Source organism: Oncorhynchus mykiss, chromosome 16 (genome assembly GCF_057628025.1).
Source record: "Oncorhynchus mykiss isolate SJ-2025 chromosome 16, ASM5762802v1, whole genome shotgun sequence".
Lineage (NCBI taxonomy): Eukaryota > Metazoa > Chordata > Actinopteri > Salmoniformes > Salmonidae > Oncorhynchus > Oncorhynchus mykiss.
The window spans coordinates 78,681,015-78,698,884 of record NC_143037.1 but is presented as its reverse complement, the minus strand read 5'-3'; the positions used below and the strand labels follow the sequence as shown (position 1 = coordinate 78,698,884).

General features: G+C 45.0%; 1 protein-coding gene and 1 long non-coding RNA gene across 2 annotated transcripts in view; one reads left to right on the top strand and one right to left on the bottom strand.

Annotated features, from left to right (window-relative positions):
- The window catches only part of LOC149977354 (uncharacterized), a 460,718-nt gene that overhangs the window by 1,352 nt on the left and 441,496 nt on the right, over nt 1-17,870 (top strand). The gene's annotated exons all lie outside the window — the stretch shown is intronic.
- Nucleotides 2,824-8,086, bottom strand: LOC118939467 (uncharacterized). Its single transcript, XM_036945805.2, has 5 exons — nt 7,198-8,086; nt 4,941-5,435; nt 4,148-4,287; nt 3,302-3,427; nt 2,824-2,943 (listed from the first exon to the last, which is right to left on the bottom strand). Exons 1-5 carry the CDS (start codon nt 8,084-8,086, stop codon nt 2,824-2,826), a joined length of 1,770 nt encoding a protein of 589 aa, XP_036801700.2.

Genomic DNA, 17,870 nt, shown 5'->3' with positions numbered 1-17,870 from the left:
GAGTACAGCAGGGGACTAAGCACACACCCCTGTGGGTCCCCCCGTGTTGAGGATCAGCATGGAGGCGGTGATGTTGCCTACCCTCACCGCCTGGGGGCTGCTCTTCAGGAAGTCCAGGATCCAGTTGCAGAGGGAGGTGTCTAGTCCCAGGGTCCTTAGCTTAGTGATGAGCTTCGTGGCCATCAGAGTCCCTGGGTTCGCGCCCAGGCTCTGTCGTAACCGGCCGCGACCGGGAGGTCTGTGGGGCGACGCACAATTGGCCTAGCGTCGTCCGGGTTAGGGAGGGCTTGGTCGGTAGGGATGTCCTTGTCTCATCGCGCACCAGCGACTCCTGTGGCGGGCCGGGCGCAGTGCGCGCTAACCAAGGGTGCCAGGTGCACGGTGTAGCCTCCGACACATTGGTGCGGCTGGCTTCCGGGTTGGATGCGCGCTGTGTTAAGAAGCAGTACGGCTTGGTTGGGTTGTGTATCGGAGGACGCATGACTTTCAATCTTAGTCTCTCCCGAGCCCGTACGGGAGTTGTAGCGATGAGACAAGATAGTAGCTACTACAACAATTGGATAGTACGAAATTGGGGAGAGATAAAAAAAAAAAAATTACGTTTTGAATTTGCATAAAACTATTTGCCAGAGAAACTTTAACAAAGCTGTTCTCAGACAAAGACATGAATATAGAACAGACTCTAATGAAAATGGTGCCTGGGCAACCCAACTACAATGTCTAAAGTCATCCACAGACTTTAAGACATTTTAACGTGGTCATTAGAGTGTAGTGTTTCAGTCTGTTTCACAGTTGAAAGTAACTTCACAGAGAGACCATGTATTCTAACAGGTATTTATTCAGATGAATGTGATCATTAAGAAAGAAGAGGTCAGGATTACAAAAAGTCATTTTTAAACAGAAACAAACATCATCCTTCATTAGTCATTACCTGACAACACTGACAACAGCATAACATATTATCTTTTAAAGGCATCATGGCTCAGCACCTACAAACTATTCTCCTCAGGTCTTCCTCCGTGTGTAGTAGTCCTCAGTGTGTAGTAGTCCTCAGTGTGTAGTAGTCCTCCGTGTGTAGTAGTCCTCAGTGTGTAGTAGTCCTCAGTGTGTAGTAGTCCTCAGTGTGTAGTAGTCCTCAGTGTGTAGTAGTCCTCCGTGTGTAGTAGTCCTCAGTGTGTAGTAGTCCTCCGTGTGTAGTAGTCCTCAGTGTGTAGTAGTCCTCAGTGTGTGTAGTAGTCCTCCGTGTGTAGTAGTCCTCAGTGTGTGTAGTAGTCCTCAGTGTGCGTAGTAGTCCTCAGTGTGTAGTAGTCCTCAGTGTGTAGTAGTCCTCAGTGTGTAGTAGTCCTCAGTGTGTAGTAGTCCTCAGTGTGTAGTAGTCCTCAGTGTGTAGTAGTCCTCAGTGTGTAATAGTCCTCAGTGTGTAGTAGTCCTCAGTGTGTAGTAGTCCTCAGTGTGTAGTAGTCCTCAGTGTGTAGTAGTCCTCAGTGTGTAATAGTCCTCAGTGTGTAATAGTCCTCAGTGTGTGTAGTAGTCCTCAGTGTGTAGTAGTCCTCAGTGTGTAATAGTCCTCAGTGTGTGTAGTAGTCCTCAGTGTGTGTAATAGTCCTCAGTGTGTAGTAGTCCTCAGTGTGTGTAGTATTCCTCAGTGTGTATAGTAGTCCTCAGTGTGTATAATAGTCCTCAGTGTGTATAATAGTCCTCAGTGTGTGTAGTAGTCCTCAGTGTGTAGAAGTCCTCAGTGTGTAGTAGTCCTCAGTGTGTGTAGTAGTCCTCAGTGTGTAGTAGTCCTCAGTGTGTAGTAGTCCTCCGTGTGTAGTAGTCCTCCGTGTGTAGTAGTCCTCAGTGTGTAGTAGTCCTCAGTGTGTAGTAGTCCTCAGTGTGTAGTAGTCCTCAGTGTGTGTAGTAGTCCTCAGTGTGTAGTAGTCCTCCGTGTGTAGTAGTCCTCCGTGTGTAGTAGTCCTCCGTGTGTAGTAGTCCTCAGTGTGTAGTAGTCCTCAGTGTGTAGTAGTCCTCAGTGTGTAATAGTCCTCAGTGTGTAGTAGTCCTCAGTGTGTAGTAGTCCTCAGTGTGTAGTAGTCCTCAGTGTGTAGTAGTCCTCAGTGTGTAGTAGTCCTCAGTGTGTAATAGTCCTCAGTGTGTGTAGTAGTCCTCAGTGTGTAGTAGTCCTCAGTATGTAATAGTCCTCAGTGTGTGTAGTAGTCCTCAGTGTGTGTAATAGTCCTCAGTGTGTAGTAGTCCTCAGTGTGTGTAGTATTCCTCCGTGTGTAGTAGTCCTCAGTGTGTAGTAGTCCTCAGTGTGTAATAGTCCTCAGTGTGTAGTAGTCCTCAGTGTGTAGTAGTCCTCAGTGTGTAGTAGTCCTCAGTGTGTAGTAGTCCTCAGTGTGTAGTAGTCCTCAGTGTGTAATAGTCCTCAGTGTGTGTAGTAGTCCTCAGTGTGTAGTAGTCCTCAGTATGTAATAGTCCTCAGTGTGTGTAGTAGTCCTCAGTGTGTGTAATAGTCCTCAGTGTGTAGTAGTCCTCAGTGTGTGTAGTATTCCTCAGTGTGTAGTAGTCCTCAGTGTGTAGTATTCCTCAGTGTGTAGTAGTCCTCAGTGTGTGTAGTAGTCCCGGTGTGTGTAGTAGTCCTCAGTGTGTGTAGTAGTCCTCAGTGTGTATAGTAGTCCTCAGTGTATATAGTAGTCCTCAGTGTGTATAATAGTCCTCAGTGTGTAGTAGTCCTCAGTGTGTGTAGTAGTCCTCAGTGTGTAGTAGTCCTCAGTGTGTAGTAGTCCTCAGTGTGTGTGGTCGGGCATGTCAGAAGACTGGAGTCTGGACAGGGAGAGGTCAGGGTAGAGACCCAGCCTCTAACACACCTGTCTTCTGCTTGGCCCTGTTGTTCATAATGGAGGCCTTACGTTTCCGTGTCTGAGTACCTTCCTTCTTCATGGTCAGCGGTCTGTTGATCTGAGGAGGAGAACGGAGGAATAGTGGCATTAGTATGACTACTCCACTAAAGGAACGGACAGGATGAAATGTATCGGCCTACAGCAAAGGAAATGATGTGTATTGATCCAATGGGGAGAAGAGGATCACAGAACTAGATATCATCAGGAGGCATTTTAGTAACACTTTACTTGAAGCCATGCAAGAATAATGCTTTATGACTTGTTAAAAGCATGTATGAGCCTTGATAATGTCTCAAAGTAAGGCTTACAATATGCCACGTCTCTCTATTTTTCAACGATTCAACTGACTCAAAATGGTGGTTATGTAGTGTTAATGGAATGAGAAGCTGTGAGACTATTCAGAGAGCAGATCCTACGTTGTGTAGTTTGTAGTAGAGTCCACATGCGTTACAGACTGTCTTTCCACTGACATTACGTCTCCACAGCGTGGTGGTGCTAGTCTGACAGTTGGAGCAATGGGTCCCTGCACTCTTACTGACCATCTGCATGGGGAGAGGAATGGACACGTGGTTAACTTAGGAAATCACAGCTGGAGCGGGAGAGGGAGAGGGAGAGGAGAATAGGAGTGGAGAATAGGAGTGGAGAATAGAGGAGAGGAGAGGAGAGGAGAGGAGAGGAGAGGAGAGGAGAGGAGAGGAGAGGAGAGGAGAATAGGAGAATAGGAGAATAGGAGAATAGGAGAATAGGAGAGGAGAGGAGAATAGGAGGAGTGGAGAATAGGAGTGGAGAATAGGAGTGGAGAATAGAGGAGAGGAGAGGAGAGGAGAGGAGAGGAGAGGAGAGGAGAGGAGAGGAGAGGAGAGGAGAGGAGAGGAGAGGAGAGGAGAGGAGAATAGGAGAATAGGAGAATAGGAGAATAGGAGAGGAGAGGAGAGGAGAATAGGAGGAGTGGAGAATAGGAGTGGAGAGGAGAGGAGAGGAGAGGAGAGGAGAGGAGAGGAGAATAGGAGAATAGGAGAATAGGAGAATAGGAGAATAGGAGAATAGGAGAATAGGAGAAGTGGATAATAGGAGAATAGGAGAGGAGAATAGGAGAGGAGAATAGGAGAGGAGAGGATAGGAGAGGAGAGGATAGGAGAGGAGAGGATAGGAGAGGAGAATAGAATAGAATGGAATAGATTGTATTGTATTACTTTCTTCAATAAGTACCTTTGAGAGGAACATTTGAGAAGTAAATTCACAGCTGTCAGTGAATAACGTACCAGCCTCTTCTTGGGTCTGGTGAGAGGTCTGTTCTGGCTGTTCATCTTGTGGTCACAGGCGTTACAGAGGTAGTGTCCTGTCCCATCACGACGCCACAGAGGGGTGGCGGTCCCACCACAGTTCACACACTCACGGGCATCTGGCAGAGGCACAGGAGCAGGGAGAGTAGCATGTTAGATCTAAACATGCTGCCACATTCGAAATGCCAAACTTTGAACTAAATTATACATTTTAATAGTGAACGAGCACCTTTTCCTTTTCACTGTGGTTGAGAGCCCTCCACTTCTTTTCATATTTAATTCACCTGTCTAATAGCAGCAAACATTATAATTCATCTATGATGGAGGTTAGTTTTGACCCGTGAAGTCTAGAAGAGTCCTCAAGCATACATTTGCTGTCTGAAGGTTTGCGTGTGCACCCTGCTCTCATCTATACGTTGTGTTTGTCTCAGGGTAAAGCTGTCATTATGATCGATCACGCTTCACTTCAGGGAGGGAGTGAGTGAGTGAGTGAGTGAGTGAGTGAGTGAGAGAGAGACGGAGAGAGAGAGAGAGAGAGAGAGAGAGAGAGAGAGAGAGAGAGAGAGATGGAGAGAGAGAGAGATGGAGAGAGAGAGAGAGAGATGGAGAGAGAGTGAGAGAGAGATACATGGAAACTGACATAACCACACCATCAAATCATCCTCTAAGGCTGTGTTTACATAAGCAAGCTAATTTCTTGTATTTTTGTCCAATGTTGGTGTAAAACGAGAGAGAGAGAGAGAGAGTGAGAGTGAGACAGCTGTCACCTCACCTGGAGGGGAGAGGTTGATTTTGTTTTGTAGTTTGGGGGAGTAGCAGTAGGAGGGATACATGCCAGCACCAGGGGAGGAGCAAAGAGAGGCGGGGCTGTAGTCCTGACCTGACACCCAGGAGTTGCTGTAGAAGCCCAAGGGGTGACCGTAGGCCTGGGCAGAGTGCGGGTACCCATCCCCTTGTGCAGGGTTCAGAGTCAGGAAACTACTGCTACCTCCGTCCTCACTGGGACTCAGCCTCTCCCCCTTCAAGGCCTCCTGAAGCCTCTGGATTTCCTGACAGCCGTGCCCTCGGGAGTAGTGCTCGGTCCTGGGGTTGGTCAGAGACGAGATTGAGTTTGTGGAGGAGAAGGAGGAGGTGGTGGTGGTGGTGGAGAAAGGGCTGTTGTACCAGGAGGAAGAGGAGCAGCTGAGAGACTGATCTCCAGAACCCCTTTGCTCCAACCACTGGACACTACCGTTGACGTGGGAGGATGAAGAGTACACCTGGTGAACTAGAACACAACCACACAAGAAGCTGTGAGTCTCTGAGTTGCTAGTGTTGCTCGTCTGATTAGGAGAAACTTCAGTTCGACTTCAATGATTAAAAACCCATTGTGTTCAATTGATTACGTCCTAGCCATATACAGTGGGGAGAACAAGTATTTGATACACTGCCGATTTTGCAGGTTTTCCTATTTACAAAGCATGTAGAGGTCTGTAATTTTTATCATAGGTACACTTCAACTGTGAGAGACGGAATCTAAAACAAAAATCCAGAAAATCACATTGTATGATTAAAATTAGCATTTTATTGCATGACATAAGTATTTGATCACCTACCAACCAGAATTCCGTCTCTCACAGACCTGTTAGTTTTTCTTTAAGAAGCCCTCCTGTTCTCCACTCATTACCTGTATTAATTGCACCTGTTTGAACCCGTTACCTGTACAAAAGACACCTGTCCACACACTCAATCAAACAGACTCCAACCTCTCCACAATGGCCGAGACCAGAAAGCTGTGTAAGTACATCAGGGATAAAATTGTAGACCTGCACAAGGGTGGGATGGGCTACAAGACAATAGGCAAACAGCTTAGTGAGAAGGCAACAACTGTTGGCGCAATTATTAGAAAATGGAAGAAGTTCAAGATGACGGTCAATCAGCCTCGGTCTGGGGCTCCATGCAAGAGCTCACCTCGTGGGGCATCAATGATCATGAGGAAGGTGAGGGATCAGCCCAAAACTACACGGCAGGACCTGGTCAATGACCTGAAGAGAGCTGGGACCACAGTCTCAAAGAAAACCATTAGTAACACACTACGCCGTCATAGATTAAAATCCTGCAGCGCACGCAAGGTCCCCCTGCTCAAGCCAGTGCATGTCCAAGCCCATCTGAAGTTTGCCAATGACCATCTGGATGATCCAGAGGAGGAATGGGAGAAGGTCATATGGTCTGATGAGACAAAAATAAAGCTTTTTGGTCTAAACTCCACTCGCCGTGTTTGGAAGAAGAAGAAGGATGAGTACAACCCCAAGAACACCATCCCAACCGCAAAGCATGGAGGTGGAAACATCATTCTTTGTGGATGCTTTTCTGCAAAGGGGACAGGACAACTGCACCGTATTGAAGGGAGGATGGATGGGGCCATGTATCACGAGATCTTGGCCAACAACCTCCTTCCCTCAGTAAGAGCATTGAAGATGGGTCGTGGCTGGGTCTTCCAGCATGACAATGACCCAAAACACACAGCCAGGGCAACTAAGGAGTGGCTCCGTAAGAAGCATCTCAAGGTCCTGGAGTGGCCTAGCCAGTCTCCAGACCTGAACCCAATAGAAAATGTTGGGAGGGAGCTGAAAGTCTGTATTGCCCAGCGACAGCCCCGAAACCTGAAGGATCTGGAGAAGGTCTGTATGGAGGAGTGGGCCAAAATCCCTGCTGCAGTGTGTGCAAACCTGGTCAAGAACTACAGGAAACGTATGATCTCTGTAATTGCAAACAAAGGTTTCTGTACCAAATATTAAGTTCTGATTTTCTGATGTATCAAATTCTTATGTCATGCAATAAAATGCAAATGCATTACTTAAAAATCATACAAATGTGATTTTCTGGATTTTTGTTTTAGATTCCGTCTCTCACAGTTGAAGTGTACCTACGATACAAATTACAGACCTCTACATGCTTTGTAAATAGGAAAACCTGCAAAATCGGCAGTGTATCAAATACTTGTTCTCCCCACTGTACATCTGGCAGAAGATCTAAAATACCCCACTGACCTGGGCTGTGTCCGTACGATGGTGCAGACCGACTATGGCTGCTGCTGGAGATGCAGGAAGGCAGGCTGGCCAAGTCAGACTCAGCTGAGTGGTACGGCTGGTGCAGGAAGTCTGTGGCTAGACTGGCCCTAGCCCTGTGGTACTGGACAGAGTCTGGACTGGCCTTAGCAGAGTCTGGACTGGCCTTAGCCCAGTGATACTGGAGCGAGTCTGGACAGGCCGTAGCCCAGTGGTACTGAACAGAGTCTGGACTGGCCTTAGCAGAGTCTGGACTGGCCTTAGCCCAGTGACACTGGAGAAAGTCTGGACTGGCCTTAGCAAAGTCTGGACTGGCAGTAGCCCAGCGGTACTGAACAAAGTCTGGACTGGCCTTAGCAGAGTCTGGACTGGCCTTAGCCCAGTGATACTGGAGCGAGTCTGGACTGGCCGTAGCCCTGTGATACTGGAGCGAGTCTGGACTGGCCTTAGCAGAGTCTGGACTAGCCTTTGCCCTGTGATACTGGAGCGAGTCTGGAATGGCCGTAGCCCTGTGGTACTGGAGAGAGTCTGGACTGGCCGTAGCCCAGTGATACTGGAGCGAGTCTGGACTGGCCTTAGCCCAGTGATACTGGAGCGAGTCTGGACTGGCCTTAGCAGAGTCTGGACTGGCATTTGCCCTGTGATACTGGAGAAAGTCTGGAATGGCCGTAGCCCTGTGGTACTGGAGAGAGTCTGGACTGGCCGTAGCCCAGTGATACTGGAGCGAGTCTTGACTGGCCTTAGCCCAGTGATACTGGAGCGAGTCTGGAATGTCCGTAGCCCTGTGGTGCTGGAGCGAGTCTGGACTGGCCGTAGCCCTGTGGTACTGGACAGAGTCTAGAGAGGTGATCTCTGTAGCAAAGTTAAACATGGCTTCAGGAGGGAGCAAGGCTGGAAGGGACATCCAGCGAGAATGTTGCTCTGTAGAACCCTCCATCGGTGTGGAGGAGACTAAGGGGACGGAGAGATGAGCACACCGTTACCCTGTTGCGCCTCTACCTTGCATATCATTCAATTCAATGTTACTGTAGTACTATAGAGAGAGACAGTATATTACATCTGACTACATTCATACAGACCTACAGAACTAGCCACTTACACTGATGACTGTTAATGAGGACGGCACTACTAGCAGATAGCTTGTGATCGTCAATAGTGATGGATCGTGATGATGCAGTAATTACGTGATGGATTGTGATGATGCAGTAATTAGGTGATGGGTCGTGATGATGCAGTAATTAGGTGATGGATCGTGATGATGCAGTAATTAGGTGATGGGTCGTGATGATGCAGTAATTACGTGATGGATTGTGATGATGCAGTAATTACGTGATGGGTCGTGATGATGCAGTAATTAGGTGATGGATCGTGATGATGCAGTAATTAGGTGATGGATCGTGATGATGCAGTAATTACGTGATGGATCGTGATGATGCAGTAATTACGTGATGGATCGTGATGATGCCGTAATAAGGTGATGGATCATGATGATGCCGTAATTAGGTGATGGATCGTGATGATGCCGTAATTAGGTGATGGATCGTGATGATGCCATAATTAGGTGATGGATCGTGATGATGCCGTAATTAGGTGTTGGATCGTGATGATGCCGTAATTAGGTGATGGATCGTGATGATGCCGTAATTAGGTGATGGATCGTGATGATGCCGTAATTAGGTGATGGATCGTGATGATGCCGTAATTAGGTGATGGGTCGTGATGATGCAGTAATTAGGTGATGGGTCGTGATGATGCAGTAATTAGGTGATGGATCGTGATGATGCAGTAATTAAGTGATGGATAGTGATGATGCAGTAATTACGTGATGGGTCGTGATGATACAGTAATTAGGTGATGGATCGTGATGATACAGTAATTACGTGATGGGTCGGGATGATACAGTAATTAGGTGATGGATCGTGATGATACAGTAATTAGGTGATGGATCGTGATGATACAGTAATTAGGTGATGGATCGTGATGATACAGTATGTTAGGTGATGGGTCGTGATGATACAGTAATTAGGTGATGGATCGTGATGATACAGTAATTAGGTGATGGATCGTGATGATACAGTATGTTAGGTGATGGGTCGTGATGATACAGTAATTAGGTGATGGATCGTGATGATACAGTATGTTAGGTGATGGGTCGTGATGATACAGTAATTAGGTGATGGATCGTGATGATACAGTAATTACGTGATGGATCGTGATGATACAGTATGTTAGGTGATGGATCGTGATGATACAGTAATTAGGTGATGGATCGTGATGATACAGTATGTTAGGTGATGGATCGTGATGATACAGTATGTTAGGTGATGGGTCGTGATGATACAGTAATTAGGTGATGGATCGTGATGATACAGTAATTACGTGATGGATCGTGATGATACAGTATGTTAGGTGATGGATCGTGATGATACAGTAATTAGGTGATGGATCGTGATGATACAGTATGTTAGGTGATGGATCGTGATGATACAGTATGTTAGGTGATGGATCGTGATGATACAGTAATTAGGTGATGGATCGTGATGATACAGTATGTTCGGTGATGGATCGTGATGATACAGTATGTTAGGTGATGGGTCGTGATGATACAGTAATTAGGTGATGGATCGTGATGATACAGTAATTACGTGATGGATCGTGATGATACAGTATGTTAGGTGATGGATCGTGATGATACAGTAATTAGGTGATGGATCGTGATGATACAGTATGTTAGGTGATGGATCGTGATGATACAATATGTTAGGTGATGGATCGTGATGATACAGTAATTAGGTGATGGATCGTGATGATACAGTATGTTAGGTGATGGATCGTGATGATACAGTATGTTAGGTGATGGGTCGTGATGATACAGTAATTAGGTGATGGATCGTGATGATACAGTAATTACGTGATGGATCGTGATGATACAGTATGTTAGGTGATGGATCGTGATGATACAGTAATTAGGTGATGGATCGTGATGATACAGTATGTTAGGTGATGGATCGTGATGATACAGTAATTAGGTGATGGATCGTGATGATGCCGTAATTAAGTGATGGATAGTGATGATACAGTAATTAGGTGATGGATCGTGATGATACAGTAATTAGGTGATGGATCGTGATGATACAGTAATTAGGTGATGGATCGTGATGATGCCGTAATTAAGTGATGGATAGTGATGATACAGTAATTAGGTGATGGATCGTGATGATACAGTAATTACGTGATGGGTCATGATGATACAGTATGTTAGTACATTCTTACGTGGCAATGTAAATGAAAGTATCATGAACCAAACAAGTCATACATAAAGGTATTTAAACAACAGATAATTACTTTTACTTGACATTGATAGGGAAATACTAGGATCTTGGACCAGGACTTGTTTGAAGATAATACTTAATTGAGCATGAATCCATAGCGAATCTACATTGAAGATCAGTAACTAAATCCATAGTGAATCTACATTGAAGATCAGTAACTAAATCCATAGTGAATCTACATTGAAGATCAGTAACTAAATCCATAGTGAATCTACATTGAAGATCAGTAACTAAATCCATAGTGAATCTACATTGAAGATCAGCACACAGGGGAAATTATTATAATCATTTATAGTGGTTTACACATTTCATTTTGCCAGGAAAGTCAATGTATTTTAACACTTGCCACTGTGTCCATTACATTTAATATAACGTGTTACCAAATAAATATTACTCACTGAATCAAACTGTTATCAGGTCAGTGATGCTCTCCTCAAGAATAGCAGAGAGAGAGAGTTGTTCTGGATCAGGTCAATGATGCTCTCCTCAGGAATAGCAGAGAGAGAGAGAGTTGTTCTGGATCAGGTCAATGATGCTCTCCTCAGGAATAGCAGAGAGAGAGAGAGAGTTGTTCTGGATCAGGTCAGTGATGCTCTCCTCAGGAATAGCAGAGAGAGAGAGAGTTGTTCTGGATCAGGTCAGTGATGCTCTCCTCAGGAATAGCAGAGAGAAAGAGAGTTGTTCTGGATCAGGTCATGAAGACTAGATGTCTGGAACAGGGACCTATCAGGATGAGTGTTGGTCGAGGCGAATTCTGCTTTTCATCAGTTTTTTTTCTTCTTCTGTGAGCAAGAATCAGTCAAGTCTAAGAGTGGGAGATGTGGTTGGCACAGCCAGGGCACTATGGTAGAGGAATAGAAACCGTCTGGTGCCTAGGGTTAACACCGGGCGGAGGTTAGGGTTGAGGGGAGGGGAGGGGGTATGGGGAGGGGAAGAGGGGAGGGGAGGAGGGGGTATGAGGAGGGGAGGAGGGGAGGGGGTATGGGGAGGGGAGGGGGGGTATGGGGAGGGGGTATGGGGTATAACTACAGGACACGTAGTTACTTTCTCTGACAGGCAGTGAAAGACACACTGTTTCCACTACTCGTGTGTCAGTTAGGCACCACAATACCCTAAACTTTCTAGATTCCTCAGGGTGACTAGATCAGTAAGGAGATAGACGTTAGATAGAGGTTAGAACAGCGGTTAGACATTAGATAGAGGTTAGACAGAGATTAGACGTTAGATAGAGGTTAGACAGAGGTTAGACGTTAGATACAGTGCCTTGCGAAAGTATTCGGCCCCCTTGAACTTTGCGACCTTTTGCCACATTTCAGGCTTCAAACATGTTCTATTCTCTATCTAACGTCTATCCTCTGTTCTAACCTCTATCTAACGTCTATCTAACCTCTGTCTAACCTCTGTCTAACGTCTAATCTCTGTCTAACCTCTAACGTCTAACCTCTATCTAATGTCTAACCGCTGTTCTAACCTCTATCTAACCTCTGTCTAACGTCTAATCTCTGTCTAACCTCTAACGTCTAACCTCTATCTAACGTCTAATCTCTGTCTAACCTCTAACGTCTAACCTCTATCTAACGTCTAACCTCTGTCTAACCTCTGTCTAACGTCTATCTAAAGTCTAACCTCTATCTAACGTCTAATCTACTATCTTGTCTCATTGCTACAACTCCCGTACACAGCGCGCGTCCAACCCGGAAGCCAGCCGCACCAATGTGTCGGAGGCTACACCGTGCACCCGGCAACCTTGGCTAGCGCGCACTGCGCCCGGCCCGCCACAGGAGTCGCTGGTGCGCGATGAGACAAGGAGATCCCTACCGACCAATCCCTCCCTAACCCGGACGACGCTAGGCCAATTGTGCGTCGCCCCACGGACCTCCCGGTCGCGGCCGGTTACGACAGAGCCTGGGCGGGGACCCAGGGACTCTGATGGCACAGCTGGCGCTGCAGTACAGCGCCCTTAACCACTGCGCCACCCGGGAGGCACGTCTAACCTCTGTTCTAACCTCTATCTAACGTCTAACCTCTGTCTAACTTCTATCTAACGTCTAACCTCTGTTCTAACCTCTATCTAACGTCTAACCTCTGTGCTAACATACAGTGCCTTGCGAAAGTATTCGGCCCCCTTGAACTTTGCGACCTTTTGCCACATTTCAGGCTTCAAACATAAAGATATAAAACTGTATTTTTTTGTGAAGAATCAACAACAAGTGGGACACAATCATGAAGTGGAACGACATTTATTGGATATTTCAAACTTTTTTAACAAATCAAAAACTGAAAAATTGGGCGTGCAAAATTATTCAGCCCCCTTAAGTTAATACTTTGTAGCGCCACCTTTTGCTGCAATTACAGCTGTAAGTCGCTTGGGGTATGTCTCTATCAGTTTTGCACATCGAGAGACTGAATTTTTTCCCCATTCCTCCTTGCAAAACAGCTCAAGCTCAGTGAGGTTGGATGGAGAGCATTTGTAAACAGCAGTTTTCAGTTCTTTCCACAGATTCTCGATTGGATTCAGGTCTGGACTTTGACTTGGCCATTCTAACACCTGAATATGTTTATTTTTGAACCATTCCATTGTAGATTTTGCTTTATGTTTTGGATCATTGTCTTATTGGAAGACAAATCTCCGTCCCAGTCTCAGGTCTTTTGCAGACTCCATCAGGTTTTCTTCCAGAATGGTCCTGTATTTGGCTCCATCCATCTTCCCATCAATTTTAACCATCTTCCCTGTCCCTGCTGAAGAAAAAAGCAGGCCCAAACCATGATGCTGCCACCACCATGTTTGACAGTGGGGATGGTGTGTTCAGCTGTGTTGCTTTTACGCCAAACAAAACGTTTTGCATTGTTGCCAAACAACACTTTTTATGGATATCTTTAAGAAATGGCTTTCTTCTTGCCACTCTTCCATAAAGGCCAGATTTGTGCAATATACGACTGATTGTTGTCCTATGGACAGAGTCTCCCACCTCAGCTGTAGATCTCTGCAGTTCATCCAGAGTGATCATGGGCCTCTTGGCTGCATCTCTGATCAGTCTTCTCCTTGTATGAGCTGAAAGTTTAGAGGGACGGCCAGGTCTTGGTAGATTTGCAATGGTCTGATACTCCTTCCATTTCAATATTATCGCTTGCACAGTGCTCCTTGGGATGTTTAAAGCTTGGGAAATCTTTTTGTATCCAAATCCGGCTTTAAACTTCTTCACAACAGTATCTCGGACCTGCCTGGTGTGTTCCTTGTTCTTCATGATGCTCTCTGCGCTTTTAACGGACCTCTGAGACTATCACAGTGCAGGTGCATTTATACGGAGACTTGATTACACACAGGTGGATTGTATTTATCATCATTAGTCATTTAGGTCAACATTGGATCATTCAGAGATCCTCACTGAACTTCTGGAGAGAGTTTGCTGCACTGAAAGTAAAGGGGCTGAATAATTTTGCACGCCCAGTTTTTCAGTTTTTGATTTGTTAAAAAAGTTTGAAATATCCAATAAATGTCGTTCCACTTCATGATTGTGTCCCACTTGTTGTTGATTCTTCACAAAAAAATACAGTTTTATATCTTTATGTTTGAAGCCTGAAATGTGGCAAAAGGTCGCAAAGTTCAAGGGGGCCGAATACTTTCGCAAGGCACTGTATGTTAGCACAGAGGTTAGACGTTAGATAGAGGTTAGAACAGAGGTTAGACGTTAGATAGAAGTTAGACAGAGGTTAGACGTTAGATAGAGGTTAGAACAGAGGTTAGACGTGCCTCCCGGGTGGCGCAGTGGTTAAGGGCGCTGTACTGCAGCGCCAGCTGTGCCATCAGAGTCCCTGGGTCCCCGCCCAGGCTCTGTCGTAACCGGCCGCGACCGGGAGGTCCGTGGGGCGACGCACAATTGGCCTAGCGTCGTCCGGGTTAGGGAGGGATTGGTCGGTAGGGATCTCCTTGTCTCATCGCGCACCAGCGACTCCTGTGGCGGGCCGGGCGCAGTGCGCGCTAGCCAAGGTTGCCGGGTGCACGGTGTAGCCTCCGACACATTGGTGCGGCTGGCTTCCGGGTTGGACGCGCGCTGTGTACGGGAGTTGTAGCAATGAGACAAGATAGTAGATTAGACGTTAGATAGAGGTTAGACTTTAGATAGACGTTAGACAGAGGTTAGACAGAGGTTAGACGTTAGATAGAGGTTAGACGTTAGAGGTTAGACAGAGATTAGACGTTAGATAGAGGTTAGACGTTAGAGGTTAGACAGAGATTAGACGTTAGACAGAGGTTAGATAGAGGTTAGAACAGCGGTTAGACATTAGATAGAGGTTAGACGTTAGAGGTTAGACAGAGATTAGACGTTAGACAGAGGTTAGACAGAGGTTAGATAGACGTTAGATAGAGGTTAGAACAGAGGATAGACGTTAGATAGAGAATAGAACAGAGGTTAGACAGAGGTTAGATGTTAGATAGACGTTAGAGGTTAGACAGAGGTTAGACCAAAACCTCTCAGTGGAACTATAGAACCACAATGATTTAAAGCATTTATTACCAACAGTAAAACTTGATGATTTCACTGGTGTTCTCAAACAAACAAACACATGCTGAAGTCACAGTTTTTTATTTTACCTTTATTTAACTAGGCAGGTCAGTTAAGAACAAATTCTGATTTACAATGACAGCCTACCAGGGAACAAGTGCCTTGTTCAGGGACAGAACGACAGATTTTTTTACCTTGTCAAGCTCGAGGATTTGATCTTGCAACCTTTCGGGTTCTAGTCCAACGCTCTAACCACTAGGCTACTCTGCCTCCCCAGGATCAACAAATGTCATTGATACAGTATGTTAAATATCTAGATGCATAGACTACAACACTTGTAGTACAATGCTCTTTTTTGCATTTTACAGTGTTGATGATACACAGATCTGTCAATAATATTGTCAAAAGTGAGAATATACAGGCCAGAATAACATGTGATCCAAGCATAATGTTACAGACAGACACTTGGTGATTCGCAATGAAACTGTTACTGAACTCAACCAATGAAACTGTTACTGAACTCAACCAATGAAACTGTTACTGAACTCAACCAATGAAACTGTTACTGAACTCAACCAATGAAACTGTTACTGAACTCAACCAATGAAACTGTTACTGAACTCAACCAATGAAACTGTTACTGAACTCAACCAATGAAACAGTTACTGAACTCAACCAATGAAACAGTTACTGAACTCAACCAATGAAACTGTTACTGAACTCAACCAATGAAACAGTTACTGAACTCAACCAATGAAACTGTTACTGAACTCAACCAATGAAACTGTACAAAGCAAAGGTTTGACTGGGGAGCAGCAATGCAAATCAAGCCAAACTCTGCCATCATACGGAGAGATATGCCTTTTCCATAGTGAGAGTAGAGGCAGAGCTGAAACTGTACAAAGGTCAGTTGTTAACCAAAGTGTACAGACAGAGAGGGAGGTGTGGTGGTGGGCTAGGGAGGGGGGGTTTAAACTAAGAACACACTGTACTGTACGTACACTACCCACCTCCACAAATTATACATACACTACTGGTTAAAAGTTTTAGAACACCTACTCATTCAAGGGTTTTTCATTATTTTCACTATTTTCTACATTGTAGTATAATAGTGAAGACATCAAAACTATGAAATAACACATATGGAATCATGTAGTAACCAAAAAAGTGTTAAACAAATTAAAATATATTTCATATTTTAGATTCTTTAAATTGCCTGTTGCCTTGATGACAACTTTGCACACTCTTGGCATTCTCTCAACCAGCTTCATGAGGTAGTCACCTGGAATGCATTTCATTTAACATGTGTGCCTTGTTAAAAGTTAATTTGTGGAATTTCTTTCCTTCTTAATGCGTTTGAGCCAATCAGTTGTGTTGTGACAAGGTAGGGGTGGTATACAGAAGATAGCTCTATTTGGTAAAAGACCAAGTCCATACTATGGCAAGAACAGCTCAAATAAGTAAAGAGAAACAACAGTCCATCATTACTTTAAGACGTGAAGGTCAGTCAATACAGAACATTTCAAGAACGTTGAAAGTTTCTTCAAGTGCAGTCGCAAAAACCATCAAGCGCTATGATGAAACTGTCTCTCATGAGGACCGCCCCAGGAAAGGAAGACCCAGAGTTACCTCTGCTGCTGAGGATACGTTCATTAGAGTTACCAGCCTCAGAAATTGCAGCCCAAATAAATGCTTCACAGAGTTCAAGTAACAGACACATCAACATCAACTGTTCGGAGGAGACTGTGTGAATCAGGCCTTCATGGTTGAATTGCTGCAAAGAAACCACTACTAAAGGACACCAATAATAAGAAGAGACTTGCTTGGGCCAAGAAACACAAGCAATGGACATTAGACCAGTGGAAATGTTTGGTCTGATGAGTCCAAATGGGAGATTTTTGGTTCCAACCACCATGTCTTTGTGAGACACAGAGTAGGTGAACGGATGATCTCCACATGTGTGGTTCCCACCGTGAAGCATGGAGGAGGAGGTGTGATGGTGTGGAGGTGCTTTGCTGGTGACGCTGTCAGTGATTTATTTAGAATTCAAGGCACACTTAACTATCATTTGTTTTTCAACAAGACAATGACCCAACACACCTCCAGGCTGTGTAAGGGCTATTTGACCAAGAAGGAGAGTGCTGCATCAGATGACCTGTCCTCCACAATCCCCTGACCTGAACCAAATTGAGATGGATTGGGATGAGTCGGACTGCAGAGTGAAGGAAAAGCAGCCAACAAGTGCTCAGCATATGTGGGAATTCCTTCAAGACTGTTGGAAAAGCATTCCAGGTGAAGCTGGTTGAAAGAATGCCAAAAGTGTGCAAAGCTGTCATCAAGGCAAAGGGTGGCTACTTTGAAGAATCTCAAATATAAAATATATTTTGATTTGTTTAACACTTTTTTTGCTTACTACATGATTCCATATGTGTTATTTCATAGTTTTGATGTATTCACTATTATTCTACAACGTAGATAATTGTCAAAAATAAAGAAAAACCCTTGAATGAGTAGGAGTTGTAAAACCTTTGGACCAGTAGTGTATATGTAAAAACGAACAACTATAAAACGCGGGAGAGTATTCACACTGGAGTAAAGTGTATTGTTCTAGTGGGCCTATCTGTCAATCAGCTGATGGCCTAAATCAGCTCATAAACTCAGCCAGGGAGTAACCTATTATGTGTTTTCACAACTTTCATTGTGTGACTATTGATAGGCTAACGGTTAGCTTACAAAATGTAGCCTATTGGAATATAATCAATTAACAAAAGGGACCTATTGGAACCATCAACGGCACTAGATTATCACCAACTGATGT